General features: G+C 45.1%; 1 protein-coding gene across 3 annotated transcripts in view; it reads left to right on the top strand.

Annotated features, from left to right (window-relative positions):
- Positions 1-301: 301 nt before the first annotated feature.
- The window catches only part of OSBPL2 (oxysterol binding protein like 2), a 36,687-nt gene continuing 12,720 nt past the window's right edge, over positions 302-24,268 (top strand). The window contains exons 1-8 of one of the 3 annotated variants that reach the window (XM_066978190.1): positions 302-382; positions 1,194-1,290; positions 13,923-14,087; positions 20,105-20,252; positions 20,499-20,574; positions 21,905-22,039; positions 22,792-22,889; positions 23,598-23,780. In XM_066978190.1, the coding sequence (XP_066834291.1) occupies positions 14,051-14,087; positions 20,105-20,252; positions 20,499-20,574; positions 21,905-22,039; positions 22,792-22,889; positions 23,598-23,780 (677 nt within the window). In that variant the 5' untranslated portion in view covers positions 302-382; positions 1,194-1,290; positions 13,923-14,050. Of the gene's footprint in view, positions 383-663; positions 1,291-1,485; positions 1,508-13,922; positions 14,088-20,104; positions 20,253-20,498; positions 20,575-21,904; positions 22,040-22,791; positions 22,890-23,597; positions 23,781-24,268 lie in introns of those variants that run through there. The other 2 variants (XM_013188922.3, XM_066978191.1) reach the window with 2 other exon arrangements.

The raw sequence follows: 24,268 nt of genomic DNA, 5'->3' as shown, positions 1-24,268 counted from the left end.
GCACCTCCATCCTCGTTTGTTCAGCAGAGACGTCCCCATTTCCCCCTAAACGCGCCTGGTTCACCCCCTCAGCGCCGCGGGGGCTCACGGTACCCACCTTCATCTGCATATCCCGCCCCCACCCCGCCCCATTGGCCAGCAGCCCCCCCCGCGGCCGTGCAGCCCGAGCCGGCGGAGTTCTCCGCCTCATTAGCATTCACCCCGCCCCCTGGCGAGAGGGCGAGGGAACCGATTCGTCCGTCCGGGCGGCGGCGGGGCGCGGCCTCGCTTTGCGATTGGCGGAGCCTCACGTCGCTCCGCCGCTGCGAGGGCCGCACTTCCGCCTGGGTGTCAGCGGGGCGGGGCGGGGGGGGGCTGCTGCGGCGGGGGAGCGCGGGGCCAGGTAATGGCGGCGCCGGGACGGGGCCGGGACGGGGCCGAGGGGGCCGGCGGGGCCCGCCCTGACAGCACGGCCCCAGCGGGATCCTGGGGCTGCGTGGGGCCGGGATGGGGCTGCGTGGGCCGGGGCCTCAGCAGGACGGGGGCAGAGCCTGAGGGACCCGGCTGGGGGACGGGGACAGGGACAGGGACAGGGACGGGGACGGGGACGGGGACAGGGACAGGGGCAGGGGCAGGGGCAGGGAGCAGGACACGGACCAGGACAGGGACGTGAGTGGGGACTGGGGCAGGAATGGGGTCAGGGATGGGGACAGGGCCCAGGACAGGGCCAGGGTGAGAACGGGGACAGGGACAGGGATGGGAATGGGGACAGGGACAGGGCCCGGGGTAGGGATGGGGATGGGGGCAGGACGGGGACGGGAATGGGGACAGGGATGGGATGGGAACGGGGACAAGGACGAGGGCCAGGACAGGGATCAGGGACCAAGACCAGGGCAGGGCCCAGGACACGGACCGGGCCCAGGCCTTTCTGCGTGCGGCATGGGCTGCGAGGCACTGGAGCTCCGCGAGGCCTGCCTAGCAAATTATTTTTTTATCTTTCCTTCTTTTTCCCTTCTCCTGGCTGCTTTCGGAGCCGGGTGGCTGCGGGAAGCCCTCTGAGCCCTGGCCCCTGAGGGGAATGTGCTGAGCCCGGCTTTGACGCGATGCGGGAGCCGCAAGGAGCCCGTGAGGCCCCGGCTGAAGGCCGGAGCTGTCGGGGCTTGCAGGAGTCTGGTTGTCGCTCTGCGGTCACCTCCTCGATGTTTCTCTTACAGAGCTCCTCAAAGGGAGGCGAGCAAGATGGGAAAAATAGCAGGAAAAGAGGCTTTTGTTTAAATAACATGCCACCAGAACTTCTGCATGGTAACAAAGGTATAAGTTACGTTGCCACTTACTTAATTTGGATATTAATTGTTTGTGCTATCTGTATGTTTAGACTCAGGGCTCCTTTCAGAAGCACTTGTCACTCCGCAGCACTCGCAGGCCAGAATTTCGGATGTGTGCTCACATTCACTGTCTGTTTTCTGTCTGCCCTAGTCTGGCATTTCCCTTCAGAAGTATTTGGCCAAAGCACGCTCAGTGCAGGCAGGTAGTAGTTTTGTTTACTGTGAATTTTCTCGATTAAAATACATGGCCTTCACTTAAACTTTCAAAAAGAAAAAGAGACAGGGATCTGCTGCATGGGTTGGCATTAATGTTCCTCTCGTAGCATTTCCTTTTTGCAAACATATGCGTGCGAGAAGAATTAAATTTGTTTAATTCCAACTTAGCTTTCCAAAGTTCGGTAACACCACATTTTTGTTGTTACTGGGGGCAACCACATCTGTATCGTCGTACAGACTTCATGCCAGTGTGCTCCGGGACTTCTAAAACCTCAGGGCGATTTCTGGAAGCAGTGACTTGGGTAACTTCCAAACGTAAAGCCGTGGGATGGAAGTAGGAGAACTGGCTAAACTAGCACGGAGGCAAGAAATTCCGAGCAGAGACTTATCCCTGAGTAATCCCCTGGGTTTTCAGTTTCTGTAAACATAGCTTTTCTTAAAATACTTGTCAAGTCATACAGATTTCTGACCACATGACAGAGGTGAGGGCAATCTGGGTTAAGATCGGGAGTGATTCTTAGTGTTGCTTTCCTGAACCAACAGCAGTGCCTCGTAACGAACTTGTCACGTCAGGGAGGGCTCAAAGGAAACACCGAGACAGCTGCTGTCCAGGAATAAATAGGCTGTTTCTTCCAAAATGAGCTCTTCAGCCATGCCGATGCAACGTTGTAAACAGGAGACAAAAGTTCAAGACAGAAATGATTAAATAACAAACCCTGCCTGGATGTAGTTGAAGGCTAGACAGGTTAAAGGGTTCAGTCGGTGTGATACTGAAAAAGGAAAACTGAGCGTGGTGCAGGCAGTTGTTTGTTTGCTAACATCTGTGCAAATGTAGCTGGTTTGGTAAGTGTGGTCACGGCCCTTTTAAGGGTTGGGTGGTTTCTTTAAATCAGTTTTAAAACTCTGACTGCTTTCCGTGATACGTTCTTGCTTAAGCTGGCAGGTCGTACCATTGGAACTGTTAATTCTTCCAGCCTTTCTTCTTGTGAATCCGACTGTGTGAATGCCACACATGCTGACCTAGAACAACGGCGGAAAGCTTAGCTCTCTGTGAGGTTAGTGTTGGCTGGAAAACATACCAGGCAGGCTTTTTCGCTTTGATAAGGCTGTGTTTTTACATAGCTATTTGTAGTGCCAGCCAGATGATTTTGTGTTTGAAAGCAGGATTCACTTGCAAGTCCGCTGATTGTTTTTCGGCAGGTAATTCGTTACCTCTGGCGTCTGAAGTAGCTCGGTCTTGAGCCGTGCAGTGTTGCATCATACTGCTCGATAGCTAGGGCTTCCATTTACCAGCTGGCTTTTTTGTAGTCATTCACTCAGTGTTGTTGCCTGAGCCACGAAGATACATGGAGAGAAATGTGTGTCCTTGACACTGTTGTGCTTACTGGTCGGTCTGTTTTCTGCGAAATACCTGAAATGTTTTCTCTTACGTGTTCTTGAAAGCAATGCACAAAATCAGGCCTGCAGAGAGAATGTGTTAAATAAGGGGTGCTCATCTCGAATGTTTTTGCTGAGTTTGAATGTACGGCTGATCACAGGGGCATCTTCGTCTAGCGGAATAAATCGGGAAGTGGCGGCCCTGAGAAAGCTGGCCACTTTTTATCTCCTGCTTTGGAAGATACAGGGCTTTGATAGGCTTCCTGTGGCAAAAAAAAAAGGAGGTTATATATTATATTGATTCTTTTATGTGGTTTTTGTTTTTAATAGGCCACTGTAGAATTTGGCATTAAAAAATACGGTATCTCAGACCTCTAATTCTTAACAGCTTATTGTGAGAAGAACAGATGATGATGTAATTATTTACTCTGTAGGCTTAGAGCCTCGTTGCGTGAAAGCAGCGAGCAATTAGAACGTGTCAAACGCGGCTTATTGGTGCTTGCAGTTATGCTCCTCAAAAACGTACTGTAGGTTCGGTGCACAAAGATAATGGCTTAATTTTCAGGATCAGTAGGGTACAAGAATAGGCCCAGCTTACTTAAATTTGCTTTTTTTTATACGGTTGGAAATTCATTTGCTTGTCTAGACGGATCCTTAGATTATTTCGGTATACGTTGTTATGCGCATAATCTAATCAGACGGATTTCGGCGCGTTACAACTGCCCTCCATTCAGGAAACGCAGGAGGCTGGGCAGTGTTTTCCTCCCGTCAGTGTTTATAAATCTGACGGGAGCGGGCACAAGGGGTGAATCGTTCCTGCAGCTGCGGGAATGCGTCTGGGCCTTTTAATCTTGGCCCTCTTGGTTTGATAGTCCCAAACCTGTTGGGTTTGTAATATCCCTGCTTAGCGTTGGTTTAATGGAACCCCAGGTCTGTGGGACTCCTCTCTGGGCTCAGTTCCTTTGCTCTGCAGTTCAGCTGCGGATGGGATGAGGTTGGGGCTGTTGGGATGTGACGAACCTTTGAGGAGTTTCCATGCTCGTGGCACAGTCTGGTAGCGCGCGTTCATGAGCTGATAACTTGGTTGTATTTTCACCAGCATTGCTTTAACTCTTCTAGGTCAGTTTTTAGGGCTCCCAAAAGAACCCGTCAACACACCTCATTGTATTTTGGTTCTCGTGATAGTTCAAAACTAATTATCCTACGGAAGGACTAACGGCGGGAGGCGTGTGAACCCCGAGATGTCTCTGCGCTTCGCGTCACTCGCTTCAGACCTCCCCAGCCGGGGGCACGTAGGTGGCAGAGGCCAGCGCAGGCTTTGTTCCCTGCGGCGTGCGAGCAAGTGAAAGCAAGGGTCCTTTCAGTAACTCCCAATTAAAAATCTCGTACGTGGTGAGGCTGCTGAGGAGTTAGCTCACCGAGCGTGGTTGTTTGCGGGACAGCTGGAACTTGGGGAAGAAGCTGTGCTCTTCTGCTGGTGCGTGTGTTCTTCCTAGGCTTTGCACAACAGCAGAAAAGCTATTGAGTCTTGTGCTTTAATAGTAATAAACAATGCTATCTAAATATAAAGATGCAAATAACTTTATACACATGGCCTTATATATATGGCCTTAAACGTAGTGCTGTACAGCGTTCTTATTATCAAAGAGGATTAATGCTACCAAGCAGACAACTAGGTGGAATTTTTATTAAAACACTAAACAGAGATACGTATCCTGGCTTGTGAAGTCAAATCTTAGCTTTTTTTTCCTTTTTTTTTTTTTTAAATAAAGCAAATCTTGACAGTTAGAGAAGTAACACCCTTACTTTCTAAAACTTGTGAATTTCTGGTATAATCTTAAAACTCCTTAAGAAACGGTCTGCTGTCGTCACAGGAACGTTTCTGTGAGCTGTTTGTATGAGCCGGTGCTGCAGAATTTGCGTGAGGAATGGTTGGTAGGCATTAAAATACGGTTGCTTCCATTGTGGGGCTTTGCACTCGGTTAGTCGGCTGTGTAGTCCTGCTTTATTTACAGTATGATCACTATCATAATTTTTCACAGGCTCCTGAACATGATTTGTAAGTAGAGAAGTAGTACAGTACCCAGCAGAGAATAAATGCAAAACTCTGCCTGCTTGGAGAGAACGGGTCCGTGGAGACAAAGCTTAAAAAGCGCCGTTGAGTAGGAGGACCTATAAACTGAGCTGTAACGGGCTTTTCTTTTCTCTGGTGATCTTATATGCCATAACTGCCTTCATATCCTTAAATTTCAAGGGTCACTTTACAGGGGTGGTTACAGTATGATGAAAAATATTGAAGCACACTTAATTTTGTCTTCCCAGTAAGTTTTGCTTCAAAGATAAATAGTTCATAAATGGTTGATTGTGTATCTATTGACAAAGTTAGATGTACCAAAAAAGCCACTGTGCTTGGAGTTATCGATTGCTTCCCACCTCGTCCCTGTTTCAAGTCAGATAAATCCTTCAGGAACCTAGTAAGGAGCAACTAGTTCTACAAGGCAGTTTTGAATTACTGTTTTTTTAACAGCATGGCTGGAAATGAGCTGGTGTATCAGTCACCATCAAGTCTAGCATTATGTATCGTGGGTAGGGAAGGCGTGTAAAATAGAATGTTAGGATATTTTAGTGTTGTGAACAGTGACCTGCTTTCCAAGAGAAGACTACAAGCTCCAAAGAGCTCTGCACCCAAGTGTCTCAAATATTAATGCTGTGTTAAAAGCCAGAGCATTTACAAAAATCTGCGGGAATTTCAGTGAAGTGTTTTGCATGAGAAAGTACTCATCTGAAATCGCGTTTCCTTGGTGTGTTTGTGTCGTTAGGTTTGGTACAAGTTCTGCAGGCCGCTCTCCTTGGCCACAGAACAGAAGTTTTGGCTGGAGTGAACCTGGGGATAGCCGTCGGTTCCTAATGCAGGGTCACCCTTCTGCTAGGGCCTTTTCTGTCCAGAGAAATGTTTACGTTCGATAAGTAATGCTGCTGACAGCAGGGCTGCGCTCCGTGTGCGGGGCAGTTTTTCTTGCTCGTTCTGATGCAGAACGAAGCAAATTTTGCAGCCGTACCTCAGCCGCAGAGCAGAGCGCTGGCATTTCAGTTGGCTCTGATCCTCGTGAACTGTTATCAGAAATCTATAGACCTGGGAGAACAAAACACGATTCTCTCTGCCATGAACCTGCTTGGCACACGCCTCCAACGCTGAATTTTTGGATGTTTGCTTCGTTGCCACCGTGGCTGCAGGAACAGGTCCAGGTAAGCTGCCAGCCGTGGCTGTGCTGGGGGTCAGCGGGCAGGCAGCTTGCCCCCACGCAGCCGCCTACCCACCAGCATTATAAGTGACGGAGGAAAAACCAGAAATAAAACAAAGCCAGGTGGTGCAAAACCAACAGCTCCCCCCCAGCTGGCCAGAGCCCAGCAGTGCGGCGTACGGATGGGGCAGCTCCGCGGGCAGCGTGGGGCAGCCGGCCCCGACCCTTCCCGACCGGCCTCTGCTCTGGAGGTTTCGCTCACAAATCCAAAACAAGGCTGCTGCGAAGGAAATTAACTCCGTGCCAGGCAGACCCAGCACAGGTGCTCCCCGGTCCTCGGGGCATTTATTACCTGCCAGCCTCATTAGGGCTTGTAGCAGGGAGAGCTGCAGTCTTCAAAGACCTGGAGGAGTGGCAGGGGGCCAGGCCTGCGGCCGATCTCTTCCCTAACCCTCTGTGCTCTCCGTTTGACAGACTTTGAGAAGTGAAGTTGCCTTCTCGTGCTGGAAACGCCGGGTGAGCTGCGTTGTGCCAAGACATCTTGGTGGAAGGTGCTTTTATGTTTGAACTTTGGAGTAAGAAACAATTCCGACGTGGTAAATAAAATCCTCTTCTGGATTCTGCCATCTGTGGAGCTGTTCGCTGCTTGAAGAGATTTCAAGTGCATAATTACAGCAGGCATCTAAATTGCCAATTAAAATGACTTCTTGGCAAATTTTTATAGATGTTTTAGATCCACTGTTGTCGGTAACCTAATTTCATGAGTCAATTAAGATTCATCCTTGCTGAAGCTTTCATTCAGAGATGAAACGCTGCAGTCTGATGCTTTCAGGAGATACAGAAGAAGCAAAACCACATTAATATTTATCTTCTAGTTCAAGCTGTTTATTTCTGTCCCTTGAAGTACTACAGCTATGTTTTATTTCAGCTGGCAACTTGAGAAAAGGTGGGGTTGGCTCTTATTCACCAGTCGTGTTTTAGGACTGCTGTCTGGTGGTTTCTGTGTTTTTGTTTTAAGTGTCAACGTGAAGGAAATACTCGATCTTCCCCTGGCTCTTCTGGAGAGAGTTTCTGGACAGAAGTTGTATCCTGAATGCAGGATATCAAACGAATGGAAACGTTATTTTTTATTAACACATGCTGTTGGGTGGATTAAGCAGGTCATGGAGTTATTTTTCCTTTGTACCAAGCTAATTTTAAATTCTGACGAAGCTATTTCTATTGAACTGAGCCTGTGCCCTTTTGACCCATTAAAGAAAAGCAAAAATCCGAAAACTGAGTGTCCTTTCAGAGCTCGTGGGATTTGCCCCTTCTCTGCCTCCCCTCTGGCAATATTTGGGCAGCATTTTTACCATATGAGACTTGAGAGAAAATTCTCTTTCTTCGTGTGATGAAAACCTCACTTGATTTTCCTTTTTTGTTTTATAACTCTTTTTTTTTTTCTTGCTTGCAAGTATTTTACTTTCAGCTGAACAAACTGAACATGTTTTAAAATTTGCTCTGGAAGTGCACCTCCAGCAAAGCCTTGCCAGGCGTGTGAAAAACCTAATGAATGTGCCGGTTCATTAATTCTCTGGTGGCGCTTTAATTCCAGTGGATTGAACTTCTAACACCCTACCTGCTTATGCTGGCGAGCGTCTGTTTATGTGCGTAACTGCTTGCTGTTCCCGTGTGTGGTTTTACTCCGGTGCTCCTCGATCTGACGAATAGATGCCGTGTCTGTAGTCACTGCCTGTACGACGAACATGTCTGCGTGCTTTATTTATTTCTCACAGGGCAGAACGTGCACTTTAAGAGCGAAAACCCGGGCTTTGTGAAGGCGGCAGAACGGTGTCAGTACAACGTTTGCTTCCCAGGATGGGGTAGGACTTCAGCTTCAGGTCCGGAGGACTGAAACAGCGCAGGTGTAGTCGTCAGCTGGACCTTGAAGCGGCTCCTGCTGAGCTGCATTCCAGGGCAACGAGCTGCTCCAGCTGTGAAAGCTCCCCTTCCTGCAGCGTGGAAACGCTGCTTCGAGGAGGAGTGACAGCTTCTGGTTAACCAGCTGGGTCTTTGTTGGTGATTAGTGTAGAAGAACAAGTTAGTATGGAGTAACTAGTTATGTTAGAGCAACTAAAGCATGGTAATTGCGTGTTTGGCTCTTAGGGGTTTATTTTTGGGCGAGTCTTGGTGGTGTTTCTTTTTAAATTGGTGTACAAGTGGTCAGGATCCAGAATCTTAGTAAGACAGACAGAAAATTTTGTTTGGTTTGTTTTTTTGGTCTGTTCTTTCCTTTGTTTTTCTGTTGAGGAATGGAATTTGAGAAGGAGCAAGCATGCGTGGTGACAAACTTTAGGAATTACCAAACCTGGCTAGGTAAAAGGCATAGGAAACATCGACTTGCAGCACTTGGTAGTGCTGTAAGCAAGTGAGACGATGCTCTAGACAGCCTTTGCAGGTAACGTTTGCAGCCTCAGCCAGCTCCTGGTGTTGGAGCATGCAGGTGCCGAGAGCAGCCCTCGGCATCCCCACACCCTTGGTTCCAGGGAATGGACCGGTCTCAGAAACAAGCGCCTGCATCTGCTCTCCTGCTGGCACTTGGATGTGTGTCACCGAGCGTGCTGGGCACATCAGGTGCTTTCTAAGGTGACTTGCAAAGTCTTGCGTCTTGCTTTCCTGGTTTTTATAGTAAACACAGATGAGAGTTCTCGCCTGGAGAGAAGCACGCTTTCCCTGAGAGCAACCCTCTGGGGTGTGCCGCAGTGCCTGCAGTGACCGTCAGTGTGCCACGTGTGTCTGGGGACAGCCGTCGGTTCCAGTTGTCCGCGATGGATGCGCTTCTGGAAAGCAGCGAGCGATCCTGAGAATTCCCTCCTCTGTGTAGGGGTTGCGAGGTGTGGGATGGGCTGCACGGGAATCGGCTCACGTCTCTGCAGCATTTAATGCAGCTGCGGGCTTCTCCATCTCTGCTGCACCTTCATTCTTATTTCCCTCCCTGAGAAAAAGGAAAACAGGCCGCTAGGCATCTTGCTGTCTTTAATGATGCTTTTCTGCAGAAGAGAGCAGGGCCCTGCTCCTGGTCTGCTCAGTTCATCTGTTGGCTCTTAGGGCGCGCTCCTTGTGCCGCGTCGTAGGTGATGAGCATTTTCCACGTCTTCCTGTAGCTTGCTTCCAGTAGCACTTGAAGGAGTTTTGTGTTGTTTTTTTTTTTTTTAACTACCTGTTAAAAACTGGGTGAGTGTTAGCTTTTATTTTGGCCGCCCTCTGCATGTGCCTCTTACTTGCGTGTATCCCTTGGGGCTTTCGAACAGTGCTTGTTGCACGCGGATCCCAAAGGGAGCGCTGCCGTGCCCCTGCAGAGCATCCTCACATCCTTAATGAAAAGGACTGGCCCCGGTCATCGGGCAAACAGGAATGTGCAAAGCTTCCCTAATAAATTGTGAGAGTTTAAAGGAGTTTAATGAAGTGACTTGGTTTTGATGACTAGTTTTGCAGCGCTGATGAAACCTTTGAGTAATGAAGGTGCAAACCAGAGCTCGTGCCCGTGTGACTGGTAGGTACTCGTACGGCAGCCCCTTACCTTTCAGGGTTACTTGGGGACCAACAAGGAATTCTTATTTCAGCACTGGCATTCATATTTCAAATTGTGCTATCAGAGAGCGTCGTGTCTTGTTGAACCTGTTTGTGGATGGCTTTACAACATCATTAAGGCGCAAAACTTATGTCAGGGGACCCGAAGTGGTAGTCCTTTGATTTGAAGATAAGCAGAAGATGTTACAAGTTTTGGGCTTCACATGCAATGCGTAGCTGAACTCTTGCTGGGCTGGTTTTGCATATTGTAGTCATTGGCATACAAATAAGCAAAAGGACCAGGAAAACCAGCTTCTGCCCAAACTGCTTGTTCAAGGCTCGCTCAAGTAGATTATGTTAAACTTTGTTGTTTTCTCTTAATTGCTTTGCACCCACTTTATATATAATTTGGAGTAAAATTGTCTTCTGAATATTCTTAATAACCTCGTATAGTGAATTTCTCAGAGCAAAATATAGGCTGATACAGTCTGCAGTACAGATTTACCGAGCTTCAACTACCGATGAAGTTGTTGTGATGGGTGTTAGGCTTTCTTAATCTCTTCTTTTAGTTTATCTGTAGTCTCTTCCAGTTTGACCTTCAAAATAGCGTCTCTCCTGTAGGGAAATCAATCTATTAGAAAAATAAAAGTAAATGTGGCACTTTATATGCATGCACACACGACCCGTAATAAATCAAATTAGCGTTTACCAATCTGTAGCCTTAAATAGGAGAAAATAGATGAGCTTTGTCATTTATCTTGTAAGCCACGAAACCTGTGCTGCTTGCGGTCAGGAGTGTGCTGTCATCATTAAATCTCCAATTTCCAGTCCTGCTAAGATGCCTTTACTCGCAGCTTTTTCCTGTTATTTATAAAGTGATTTATATGCGGCCTGTCTTTAGGCGTAAACGCGGCAAGACGGCCGGAGCGCGATCCCCAGCCCAGAGCCCCGTTCTGGGTGTCGGGGCCTCCTGCTCGGGCACAGCCTTTTGGCACTGGCAGTCGCAGAGAAACCCAGCGAGCTGATTCCCACCTGCAGCCAGCAGGCACGTATGGCTGGGATGGCTCTCTCTGCATCCTTAATTTCCAATGAGCGAGTGGGAAGGGAGCCCTGTGTGGAAAACCGTTTTGTTTTTATGTCCCCACGCAGCGATCATTGGGAATGCGGAGGAAACATCGGCGTGTGCTTTGTGTTTCATGCGCGCTGCAGGACGAGGTGTGAGCAGAACACGGTGCTTGTGCTTCGTAAAAGGCTTCCTGGGCTGGGAATTAGTCCTGAGCTCCTGAGGTCTGTCTGCCGTGGGGGTTGTGCACCCTTCCTCGAAGGGCGCTGTGGCGGCTTTGAGAAAAGCTGTTAGCTACAGTTGCTAGTGTGGAAGTGAAATCTTTTCAGAACATGATGGGCACGGAGGAGGAAATACAGATTACAAGCGCTGAACCTGAAGCAAACAGGATGTTTTTGTCTTCTGGCATTTCAGCCTGCTCGAAAGTAACTTTTTGGTGTTCCTTTTAGAAAGAGAAAGGGACTTAATCCTAGCTTTTTGGCTCATGAAAGCCAAATGCTGATATCATTGTGTGTTCAGATGCATGCAAATTCATGGTAATCTCTGCTAAATAAAAGAACCGAATTTAAAAGCAGTGATAGGAGCGTTAAGTTATTCCTAGTGCAACTCCGATGCAAAACACATCGCTTTATCCTTTTTAAAATGCTCCTAACGCTTTAAAAGAATTTGTGGCTATTATTTAAAGTGACATCCATGAATATTTTGGTTTTTAGGTAGTAGATCGCTGCTTGTTTGTAACTTCCAGGGATATGACAAACTTTCGTGCTCAGTAACAATCCTTGTAGGGTGAGTCGTGAGGTCTGTACCACAAGGATAACGTGGCATCGCTCCTCCTTGTCGGTCTCTCAAGTCTTTCACTGCACTTCTCTTGTGTTTGGAGATGGGAAAGCATGGAGGAAGTAAGGGAATCGTTGTGCTGTATGTTGTGCCGGGCAAGCTTTCTGGCGCTGCTGGCTGCTGCTGTGCTGGCAGGACGCGATACTTGTGGGCAGCTGAAAGCAAGTTTCCTAGGATTCCCTCTTCTCCCCCCGTCCCCAGCTGAAAGGTTTATATAACTGCATCCTCAAGGACAGATTTCCCACGAAGACGTGATAGAGATGGAGACCTGGAAGAGAGACTTGGAGGTACCTTGCTGGCGTGGCTGTAAAGCTGGGAGAAACTGCTGGCGGCTTCGCTATGAGCAAGCTGCTCTTACAGTCGGGACGGGCTGCTGCTGGGCGAGGTGAGGCAGCAGCGGGTCCGCTGGCCGTGTTACGGTACGGCCTCCTCTCTTTGTTGACAGGGAGTTGTGGATGCACATTTCATCAAGAGAAGTAGGCATTTAAAGGCCGTAATTAATTCTGCTGCTGTTTTGAGCAGGAGCATGGCATCCTGTTCTTTTCGCCCAGAAAGCTGGGCCAGCTGCTGCTTTTGAACCAGGTATTAATTCAGTTTCTCCCTTTCTCTGCTTCTGTCAGCAGCATGCAAAGCTTGGATCTTCTTGAAACGAAGCCGCTGCTGCGTTGCCTCTGCAGGCAGAGCACTTGCTGGTAGCCCTGGCTGGAAGTCTGCACACATCCCCGTGTGGTGTGTGCATCTTCTGAGCTGCTGCATCCTTCCCGAGGAGGATGAGGCAGTTTGACAAAACCAAATCAGAAACCTGTTGCTGGTGGGCAAGGAAGTTGAAGAAGGTTTTAGAGGGCTGTGACTGGAGCACATGGAAAAGGGAAGGGAACTTGTTTGGCTCAGAGCAATTGCAACAGCACGGTAGCAACAGTCAAGAGAAGCAGCTGCAGAAGGTTTCCTCCTCATGGAGATGAGGGTTTGTAAAGGGAGGAAATTGCTGAAGATTGTGTGGGAGCTCAGATACTAACCATGATGCAGAGATTGATGTAAAATCCTGCGGTGGTGGGCAGAATAGGTGGTTCCTAAGGAGAAACTGAGATACCTGGCACTGGGAGACGCGACGCTTTAAGGCGAGCGCCGCGTTCATTAACTTAGCTGAGGTCTGAAATAGGCTGTTCCTGCTCCTTCTGAACGGGGAGGACTGTCTGTGTGTGAGGCATTCAAACAGCTTTTGTTCTGGGCAGCGAGGTGAAAAGCCTTGAAGTACAGGGGGAATCGTGTAGTTTGGTCTCTTGCAGAGGGGAGGAGAGGAGGAATTGGCTTGAAACATGGCAAGCTCTTCTGCTAGGAGCAGAGTGCACTTCTGGCTTTGTTCCTCTTAATTGGAATGGAATTGTGCAAGTTATAATTACGCTGGAAAAGCTACTCTCACAAAAGCAGTGGGATCGTCAAGGATCATAAAAAATTGTGACCGACATATTGAGGTTGTTTTGGAGGAGATACTGACAGCAAGCCGTGCCGCCCCTCAGCGCGGTGTGCTTGGCTCGTCCTTGGTACCTGCTGAGCATTGGGGAGGGTGGAAACTCAACTTGTTGATTATTCTGCTTTGCCTAAAAGTGGGTGAAGTAAAACTGCTTGCGTTACACCATTGCCAACCATCTGGAATAGATCTAATTTAGTCTGTCCGTAAAGCAGAGCTGGAATGCTTCATAAATCTGTAAGTTATTTGCAGCGTGCTTGACTTCACTGAGCAGGAGTTGGGAGTTTCTTTACGCTCTCCCTCCCGAGAGAAAAACCTCCAGTCGTTCCTTCGGGAGTTCGTAGCAGCAGCCTGACAAAACTTCTGCAACGGTGGTTAGATAACAATTGCGTAATGTGTGTGAGGCCCTGCGTTTTTATGCAACACCGAGATTTGGGGATGTAAGGTTCTTTTTTCTTGTTCCCATACTTCTTTGTTAAGGATGCGGTAAGGTTTAGCCTCTCGCTGAAGAGAATAATTTTTGTTTGGCCAGCTGTCCTTTTCTTCCTTCAGTTCTCCTCTTCTAGCTGTACTTGCCTGAACTGTGACTTGCAGTAAATAAGGTATATTTTACAATAAAGTATAATCTATTCATATAGGGAGAATAAGCACGGCATAGCACATCTGTTGTTCCTGTGGTAGGTAGCAATCATCTTCAGAATGACTTTGGTGTCAGAAGTGACTCTTTACCACAGATGCAAGAATCCAAGCGTGTGCACTTCCTTTTGTTGTGGAAGAAATAGGAAAATCAGTATTTTTCAAGTGTGTCTGTGCGCATACGAGAAGCGTAGACGTTGCTAATTCTTTGTCCCTGTCTTGTCAAACAGATCATCTAAAGCAGCTGGATATTTGCAAAAGAAGAGTTCAACAGCGTACAGATACTTAATCTCTCAATCAGATTCAACAATGCATTAGAGGAAGCTGGCCTGGCTGTACAGAGATTTCACACTGAAGGATGAATAGTGAAGAAGAGTTCTATGATGCCGTTACGGGTGAGTGATGGGCACACTACCAAAAAAAAGGTGTGGGGGGAAGGCATGAGCTGCATTACGTGTGTGGTGAGGTGTTAGTAATATATTACCATTACAGGTTAAAATAAAATTGTTTCTGGTGAAACTTGTAGTACCCTCTTCTGAAAAGAAGAGAGGAAGAATTATAATTCAGGTTCAGGCTCAGATGTGGAAATTATTTAATTTTCTTTTTTCCTTAAAGTTCAATGCTGGCTGTTATTTTATCATTACAACAGTCCTTTAGTGCCTGAGTCTTGCTTTCATTTTCTGTAAAATGCAGGTAATTTTATAGCAGCTTGAGAAGTAATGCTTTTAAGACCCTTTGAAAGGTGAAGCATCTTCTGTAGATTATTTTTACTGTTATATAATTTATTTATTTTAATAGAAAACTTATTCCAAAGCATTGAAATAGAAATGTTTTTCTACACTTCTACAGATTGCTGTAAAAGTGGCTTTCAAGATAGGGAGCCAGAAGTCTTTGCAATCCAGTGTTGCTTCTAGCAAAGCAAACGGTGATCACATCACACTTAAGCAGTGTATCAGATAGAACTTTTCTTTGAACTAATAAGGATAAATGATTATTTGTAAGAGCTCTATATATTTTTAGTTGTGAAACAAAATGCTTAAAATATTCTAATAAAAAAAAGCCCTTTCAAAGATCCTGAACAATGTAACTTTCCCACTTAACTGTCTCCTTAGAAATCCTGTGATAGCAGTGAAATGAGAAATGCTGACAGTGGTGAGTGCTGAATGTAAAAGCCAGGGAATGAACAGAGAATAATGGGAATGCTGAAGGAATGGAAGTAGCATGGCAGATCCAAGTGGGTAAGGTGGACTTAGGTTGGACGAGGCCCTGGGCAACCTGATCTAGAGTGTGGCATCTCTGCCGATGGTGGGGGGTTGGAACTGGGTGATCTGTAAGGTCCCTTCCAACCTGAGCCATTCAAAGATGCTGTGACTTAGACATGGTCGGTTGAAGAGGCCTATGAAGGAACAAACAGAGGGAGCTGGGTCACCAGTGTGACCGACAGCAGGCTGTACAGGACTTGTCACAGTTATGTCAGGGGGAAGAGAGGGATGTTTGGATTGTGTTGATGCTAGCTAGGAGTGATGGGGCTAGTACTCCAAATTCCTCTGTAAAATCTGTGAAGCATGCTGTGAAAATCTTGAAAATACTATGGACGGTTCCAGTGCATCTTTGGTGATCTTGTAATTCCAGGATTTCAGGTCCACAGCCATGAATGACCTAGAAATTACTTAATTTGAAAAGCTGAACAGAAGTGAGCATCTAAGCATGGATTCTGTGGCTTGCCACAGATGTTGATGCGTTCCTGTGTTTCCTGCTGCAGAAACACACAGCCCTCGGTGTTGGAGTCGTTTGCGTTTGAGCAGTTGAATTTTCTTTTCTTTCATCTTTTCCCTCCTTCCTCAACTCCAAAATGTTGATTTGCCCTACAAGTGCTGAAGGAGGTAATGACTTCTGAGCTGTTGTACATGAGATGTTCTTGTGCCTTGCTGGCTCCGCTCACGAGTCATCTCGCATCTGTAACGCGTCAGTTCTGAGAGCGCTCCTTGTCCTGTCCGGAGCTTGTTCTTCTACTAGGCGACACGTGATGGGAGGAGAGAAGCTTCAAAGCAAAAGAAAATCAGATGTCTTGATGTGCTCTCAGCACAGCCCTCTTCTGACGGAGAGTGTTGGTCTGCAGCAGCTGCTCCAGGAACTAAATGAGGTTGAACTTTTTCCCTAGTGTATGTTGCCCTTGAGCGTGCCCCACAGGTGTTTGGTTTACCAGGAGTGCTCAGTTCAGAGAAGTTTGTTGCAGATTCCTCCTCCCTCGATACTGTCTTTAAAGACAGGTGTTCAATCTCTTCCTCCGGCTAGGTGCTTTAGAAGTCACTGACAGTTTGATGGATTACTTGCACAAACGTAATGAAATCCAGACCTAGTCGTTTGTAGCTATGCCTTGTCCAAGTCATACATAAGTGTGATGCTAAGAACAGCTCTGACTACATCTTTCTGTGTTCGTGTTCCCAGCTGCTGGTGCCTGTAGCAACTCTTTACTCCTGTTAATTCTATGGACTGTGTCTTTCAGGCAGTGCTGTGTTGGATTCTTTAGGTTCTAATGGGTCCTGATTGTGCCTGCTTATTCTTTTAGTTTTTGGATGGTCTGGACTTGCTAGGTGCAGACCTAGTACACCCAGGAGATCAAGTTCATAACTGAGGTCCTTTCTGAGTCAAGGTAAGGTTTTCAGTTCCACAGTGAGAACTTCAGGATTTGGGGTTGTGAATTTTGATTAAAAAAACTGAAATGCCATTGGCAGACTCCTCAGTCTGTTCCTTCCAGGAATATTCTCCATCATTTAAGTCAGATCAGTAGATGGGCAGAAGCCAGCGTTAGACGTGTACTTGTTTTCCTCTAAGTGTGTGCCTGGGACGTGGCTACCAGGAACAAGCACATTCTCCAGCTGTGCCTCACCTCCATGCGGAGATGAAAACAGTGTGTACCCCGTGCTCTTCTCCACTTCCTCCCCCAGAGTCCTGGGCCCTGCATTCCCCGGTGGGACTTGCAATGTGTTCCCGCAGGTTCCCTGGTTTTAGTGATTGGGATTCTGTGGTTTCTGCCCTATAAATAGCAAACCAGGCTTAGCAGGGCAGCGGAACTCCATCAGAAGTTGTGCTTTGGAAATCTGCAGCAGTCTTAGCAGCAGCCCTTGTAGTGTGCTCTCTAAAACACGAATTGACTCCTTGAGGAAACCACAACTCTTCTAGTTATTTTGTAACTTCTAGTTATTCCTTCATGATAACTACTTCTAGAATGTAAACCTCTCCTAAGGAGACACCTGGTTTCTGTTGTGATGGATTTCATCTCGTAGGCTGAGAAGCTTCCTGCTTCTGATGCTGTCCCCATCACAACGAGAAGTCACGCTCATGGGATGGATTTCTGTGCTGCGTGGCTGCGAGTCACCCTCCTGGCGGCTGGTGTGACCCTGGCTGGGTGATGAGCACACTCGTAAACGTCCAGGACGGGCCGTGTTGTAGAGGTGGTGAGTCAGGTTTGTGACTGATGGAGAGAGTTTCCGTAGTGAAGTTTCCTCGCATTCGGAGGTGACTGTCATTGCCGATTAGCTGGGCACGTGGCATCTTACTTCAGCAATGAGTACTTGCCGTGGGAATCTTGAAAATGTTACCTGCAAGGTCAGTTAGTTCTTGGCAGCACGGCGTCTGCTTTTTCTCAGATACAGGAGGCAGTCTGCTCTGAGACTGGAGCAGGCAAACCGGTACGTTCCTGGAGGAATGCAGATTCTTCGAAATCTTCTGCCAGACAGGGAGCGCACAGCTTTGATCGCTTGCCTCTGGCCTATGTCACTTGGGGATTATTAATCTCATTATAAACTTGTTACAGACTGTGTGCCATCAGCTTCTGCTGGGTCGGACCTGTATCTTTTATTAATTCTGCCAGATCTCTCTTTGCCAAGGTATTTTGTGGAAGGATTGCAATGGAACAGCAAAATGTTTGGCTAATAATTTCATTTATTTTTTTTAAATGACCTGCAGTTCCAGGGAAATCTGTTCTGTGTCTGCGAGGTTCATCTGGCCCCGAGCATCTGTGAGCGTGTTGCCCTTCTGTTTCCTACCGCTTGGCTCTTGTTCGCTGTAAACTCTCACTTTCTCTTGGGGAGCAAGAAGTGAGGTACCTGCTGCCAAATGTATATATTTTCACAGTGTTTGTATTAAATCAGCAGATTCTGCCACAGTTTTTAAGTACTGCAAGCCTTGTGGAAGCCCAGCCTGCCTCCTGTTGGAAGCAGCGTGACACGGCTGCGGGTGGCGAAGGCTTGGGTTGAAAACCAAAACCCAACCCTGGCAACTTCTGGCAGGGGAAAAGTTACCTCCCCTTTTCCTTGCCACGTACACTTCCAGCATATTTCTCCCTACTCTTTATACCCTTTTCAGGTCTGAGGGCTCCCAGTACTGTGCTGTTTTGATTCTCTTTCCGTCTTGAGTGACAGCGCTTAATTAGTATGTGAGGAAGCTGCTGAATGTGTGGCTGCCGCAGTGACTCAGTGCCGTGCCTCCGCGCCCTCCCAGGTGGATGTGTAACGTAGGCTCAGGGGACTTGTTTCATTTGCAGGATGGGGAAGAAGAAGACCATGAAACTTAGAGTTACCGGCAAGTCCTTTTTCTTTAAGCTCTTGAAGTAGATTAATGCTGTCAACCAGCTTAGATATCTGACTTTGGAAATGTAAGATTTTTTAAAAGCTTTGTTTGACCCTTACCGCCTGTAAGTTGGGGCTTTTGATTATGTTAAGTTTTGAAACTGTATTTCTGTGTGCGATTCCCTGTCCCCCTTTTAAATCCCCGCTTTTCTCTTCGCTCCTAGTGGCCTTTCACTACAAAAACTAGCCTGTACTAAAGCTAAAACTCGGTTTTACAAGTTCAAGGCTTTAATAGCAGCTGGAGAAAGACTTCTGGAAGTTACTGAAACTATAACAGAATGGTTCAGTAAAGTGTTTTTATTTTAAATCAGTATTTCCTATGTGAAAAATGTCACCTGGGTAGTTCTCAGAATGGTAATATTTAGAGCTTCATCGAGAAACAGCTTTTAAAACTTTCTGTTTGGGCTTGTAGCAGACAAGCTGGCTGTTAGCGAAGACTGAAAGCACAGTTAAACACTAGACTCTCAACTAATTGAAATGCCCATTAAATGTGATGCAGTTCCGTATGTTGTGTGCACTTGATCAGCCTTCTGGCTGAGGGCATGTGTGCCTGAAAGCTCTCGTTTTCCCCCCCACTTCATCAGTCAAAGTTATTTCCTTACAGCCTATAGTATTTGCCTTTTCCATCTCCTTGTACAATAACAGGTTCCAAAAAAGCTAGTGTGTGGTTAGAAATGCCATTTAAAAATGATAAATATTGTTTTGTTGTGGGTTGGCTGAAGAGAGGCATGTTTTTTTTATTTTTTTTAAAGACAGGTGTTTCAGGGTAATCTTCATTTTCATAACCTGAGTATCTATAACTATCATACTTTCCAATTATGTACTGCGACCTTTTAAGGTGGGGTTATTGCTGTATAATTACACGCTTGTGACATCAAAATGTAGGAGAGGGTTTAATACCTTACATCACCCTTTATAACTGCTGTTTACCAAATAAGATCATATCAGTGGTACTTCCTTTTTCCAGTTTTGGATGTTACTGTTTTTATCCCTAAAAAAAAAAATGTAGCTTTTTGTTTCTCAGCGTGCACACGGCTGGTCGCCCACCCTCCCTGGGTGGGATCGTGAAGAAAATCAGAAAGATAAAAGCGTGGGAACTCACGGGTTGAGATAAAGACAGTTACCTAGGTAAAGCAACAGCCATGCATGCAAACAAAGCAAGGAGTTAACTTGCTGCTTCCCATCAGCAGGCAGATGTTCAGCCACTTCCAGGAAAGCAGGGCTCATCATGCACAATGGTTTCGTGTGTTATAAGCCTGTTTCCAGTAGCTGCCAACCCAAGTGGATGGAATTGGGTGTAGGAAACAAAGAAGTTTAGATATCCCGTGTTTCTGTTGCTCTAGTAGTCTGGATGTTTGCTGCTGGATTGTGAAATGGATATTTTTTCCTCTTTATTGCTCCTTGGTTGCTATCTGTGTGAGTAGGCGAAGTAATTTTTTTTAAAGTCTTTAAGGAAAACTACATACCTAAACAAAATTATTGCAATCATGCTGCAGCTCTGAAGAAGAGACAGTACAGCTAGTCTGATCAAGAGCTGCTGAAGAACTTGTACGATTCGGCAGTGTGAAAAAATGGTTGAGAATCCCTGATCCTTATGCAATACTTCACTCTAAATACTCTTGGAAATTCGGTCACTTAATAAAGGTTCTTCACTCTGATGTTTTTTAAAATAAAATAACCTGGTATAAGTGTACTTACGCTGCAAGAGTTGTAAAATGTGAGTGGCACTCTGTGGCGTAATAATGTTCCTAAGGAAATTACCGCTTTGTGTTTTTCTACAGGCTTTGATTCTGACAATTCTTCGGGAGACTTTTCAGAAGCAAATCACAAAGTCACAGAAATGCTCGATCTAGATCCGCACCAAAGCAATAGGACTGAAAAGCATAACGGAGAGACAGAGATTCAAGAAAATGGAATTAAGAGACACAGGTAAGCACACAGTACTGCCTAATAAATGTGAGATGAGTATGTGCTGGCTCGTGACCTTTTGGGGCATTGCTGTTCTCACCATTGGAAGAGGTTATTCTCTGGAACTGAACACATTTCACCTGCCTGCTTCCTGTGTCAACTGTGGGTTAATGCTTTGCTTTCTTTCTTAAGTACTTGAGTCCCTGTACATTAAAATATCTTGTTGTTTAAGGGGCTTATGGTGACAGTTCTTTTTTCCAATTACAGGACATCATTACCTGCCCCAATGTTTTCTAGGAGTGATTTTAGTGTGTGGAGCATATTAAAAAAATGCATTGGACTGGTAAGTTAGCCTAGATGAAATATGCTGATGTTAAGACTCCTAATTTAAGCTCATTAACTGTACTGCTTAAAACTTGCCTACAGAATGTACCTGGTACCTTTTGCGTTTTTCCTGTAAGAAACTGCAACTCTATTGCCTTACTTGCTTTAGCTGTTGGAGCATATGGTTTGGCATTTCTAACGCTGTCCTGTAAGAACTGGACTGAAGTCATTAAGAATGTAGTTCTCGGTGTTCTACACTGAACGTCTTGCTGCCACGGATGCTTTTTGGAAGCATTAAGCAATTACATTCGTATCTTCTCTAGGGCTGCCAGTGCAGTACCATGTGAATGCAACAGTGAGCCCTTCTGCCAGCTTACCTTATGTCCTCTAAGAGAGAGGAATGCACTGTTAAAACTCCTTTTGTTAGGATGAGTACACATCTACTAGAATGATTTGCTTGGACCAAATCAAGTTAGTTTGGAGTCACTTTTCCTTACTGCCTGTGACAACGTGAGGAAAATGTTTTATTCCTATCTGCTGGCATTCTCCCTTCCCCTGAGTTGTAAGCTGTAAGTGACTGAAGTGCTCAGTCATGAGTGCAACTTTTTAACAACCAACCAGATTTGCTTGGATATGGTATAAGACCTGGGGAGCTTGAAATCTCTGTGTGAACTCTGTGTCTGTCTTGTATGCACATGTGAAATGAGAAACATACTGACGCAAGGAACAGGTGGATTTAATAAAGCCCCCAAAATTTGTTAGAGCGCTTCAAATAGTATTCTTTATATAACTGTTCCTTTTAAAAAAGAATTTGTGCTTCCTGCAGTAATCTAAAATAGTTAGATTTTATGCAAATAGGTATGTGAGATTTTCAAAGGAATGTGGGGTACTTAAATACCTTTAATGAGCTGGTTGACACGTCAGTGCTGCTATCTACATAAATTTAAACCTCTTCTGTTTTAAGTAGAAAGCAGAACGGAAGGTAACATTTTTCTTGAATTCACTGGGTTAGCTGGATCAGTTTTTGAAGGTTTTTTATTCTTTCAGGTTGCTGCTAAGTTTCTGCAGTGCTTTTAACCCCTTTCAGCTATAGCAGTTAGAGTTCTGCTACAGCCTTGTGGAATGCCTTTTGAAGAATGCTACGCCGACATTTGTAGATGCAGAACTCAGTAGCATGGTGTAGTGGTGCACTTGTCAGTGCTGCCTAAAGGTTAGACCAGATGATCTTAAAGGTCTTTTCCAACCCGAATGATTCTATGAACTAAACTAATCCACAACTTTTCAAAATTCTTCTCAGTTGATAACTTACTATTGTGTCTAAGAAACTAATGTATCCTTTTGTTACCTAGGAATTGTCTAAGATTACAATGCCCATTGTGTTCAACGAGCCATTGAGTTTCCTTCAGCGGATAACAGAATATATGGAACATATATACCTCATTAATAAGGCTTGTAGTCATGCAGACCCCTTGGAAAGAATGCAGGTAAGTACCAGCTACCAGCTTCTATTTAGTTCACAAGTTGCGCTCTCCCAGTCGTCTTTCATTTTCTAAAAAAACATTCACTTGAGTGCATTTTTCTCTGGTGCTATCATAAGAACAAGGCCCTAACCTTTTCAGGACTGCTTTAACTGTGGCTCCTCTTATGTCTTTATTTGTTGTGAAAATGAGATCTTGGCTTTAAATCATTTTAAGTTGATTTGTTCAGTGGCTCCATGATTTTTAAGTTACTGGATGAAAAATTGTTGTGACAGAGACAAACTTCGCCATTCTTCTTCTCCAGACTGGCTGTTGTTCTGTTGTTCCAGTAACTGTTTTTTATTCTACGGTTATGTATAATCCCTGATTCTGTAGTACTAGCCTCACAACAAGGAACTGAATGAATATTGTGATACCAGGCCTGTGTGCGTTAGGGCATACTGGTCTTGCTTACAGCTCTGTTTTACATGAGTGAAATTGAAATGTACTTCTTGTACTCTGTTTTTGTGTGTGTAGTACATATCCCTACTTATCAGCCTGCAAGAGACTCTAACGTTCATTTGTATCTGCTAAGATTCAAGAAACCTCATCCATGTTAGAAATGATGCTTGCCTGACCAAGGTTTTGGCCTTAAGCAATATATAGAGTTTTCTTTTGGTGCGAATAATAAAATCCTGCAATATGCAACAAATACATTAAAATTATGAGTTTAATATAATATACTTTTCTCATAACAATGTGTTCTTATTTGCTTATAGGCTGTAGCTGCTTTTGCAGTTTCTGCTGTAGCTTCTCAGTGGGAGAGAACTGGCAAACCATTTAACCCACTGTTAGGAGAAACCTATGAATTAACCAGGTAATAATTAAAGTGGGAGCTGAGGCTATTTGTGTGAGCACACTCTCGTACTAGTTTAGGTGTTTATTCAGGGAAATAAATAAAAATCTACAAACATATATTTCTGATTAAAGCTAAAATTGTTTTCCCCAAACTAATTCTAAATATTTAAGAAGTTTCATAAAAGCTGATAATTTTGTGTTTACATATTCTTTGAATTATTCGGAGAAAAAATGGTCTAAGTTCTTCTACCAAAGACACTTGACCAGAGACTATACACTAATTTAAAGCATGTTTTGCTGATCGTGTCAGATAGAGGAGTTAGTCTGGGAGACTTTCGGTGTGCTTAAATGAGTGATATGGTGGAGAAATCAATTTCCAGGTAGATCTTCTACTGCTGCCCAAGCAGTTTCACTGTTTTCAAGAGTTATTTCAGTTAAAATTCTTGAAAAGCCTTTCTGGGTAGAAAGCCACTTAGGTGTTTGAATGGGAATTGTTTCTTTGTATAAAGAAGTGTTTAAAGGGGAAAAAGTATTAAGTGTATAATTGCTTTCATTTTATTAATTGTGAAAGTGTCATGGAACTAGAAAAGGGAAACTCTCACCTTCAGAGTAATCTAAAAATCCTTTTAAAAAAAAAAAGTTACTTTTTTATTCTGTAACAATAAAAAAAAGGAAAGAAAAGAGGTCGATCTAGGGGTTAATGTTCTTTTTTTTTTTTTGTTGCTAGGGAGGATTTAGGATTTAGGTTTATATCTGAGCAAGTCAGCCATCACCCACCTATTAGTGCGTTTTATTCTGAAGGCCTCAATAAGGACTTTATTTTTCATGGATCAATCTACCCCAAACTAAAATTCTGGGGAAAGAGTATAGAAGCGGAGCCTCGGGGAACAATTACTTTGGAACTTCTAAAGTGAGTATAAGAAGTCAATACCTTTTATGCTTATATCCTTAACACTTACTTGAATAAAAATGTAGGTGATATTCTTCTTTTGGCTCTTTGTCGATGAGCGTCTGAAAACCTCTTGCTGAAAAGATGGTAAAAAATTATTTACAGGTTATTTTTCACTCCTTAATTTAAGAACTCTGGTTTTGGAATTATGCCATGCTTGTGTAGCTGTTGCAATTTGACCCAGTTTTTCCACCATGAAAATTAACATTTCCTAAAATGGAATGCAATTGAAAGCTGGTTCTGTGAGGGCACTTAAAATTCAATCAAAGAGCTAAAATTCTATTACCAGGCTATTCAAACTCGTTTCACTTTTAAATATCGTTGTTGGTTTTGATTGTTTGCGTGCATGTTTGTGTGAAAAGAACTGCTGCTTCGGAGTAGCTGCTTTATGTGATGGTGAATGCAAGGAACTTGTCAGGATTTCTATCATCTGTTTAATATTCCCTGTG

Source organism: Anser cygnoides, chromosome 16 (assembly GCF_040182565.1).
Source record: "Anser cygnoides isolate HZ-2024a breed goose chromosome 16, Taihu_goose_T2T_genome, whole genome shotgun sequence".
Classification (NCBI taxonomy): Eukaryota; Metazoa; Chordata; class Aves; order Anseriformes; family Anatidae; genus Anser; species Anser cygnoides.
This window is presented reverse-complemented; position numbering and strand designations above follow the sequence as displayed.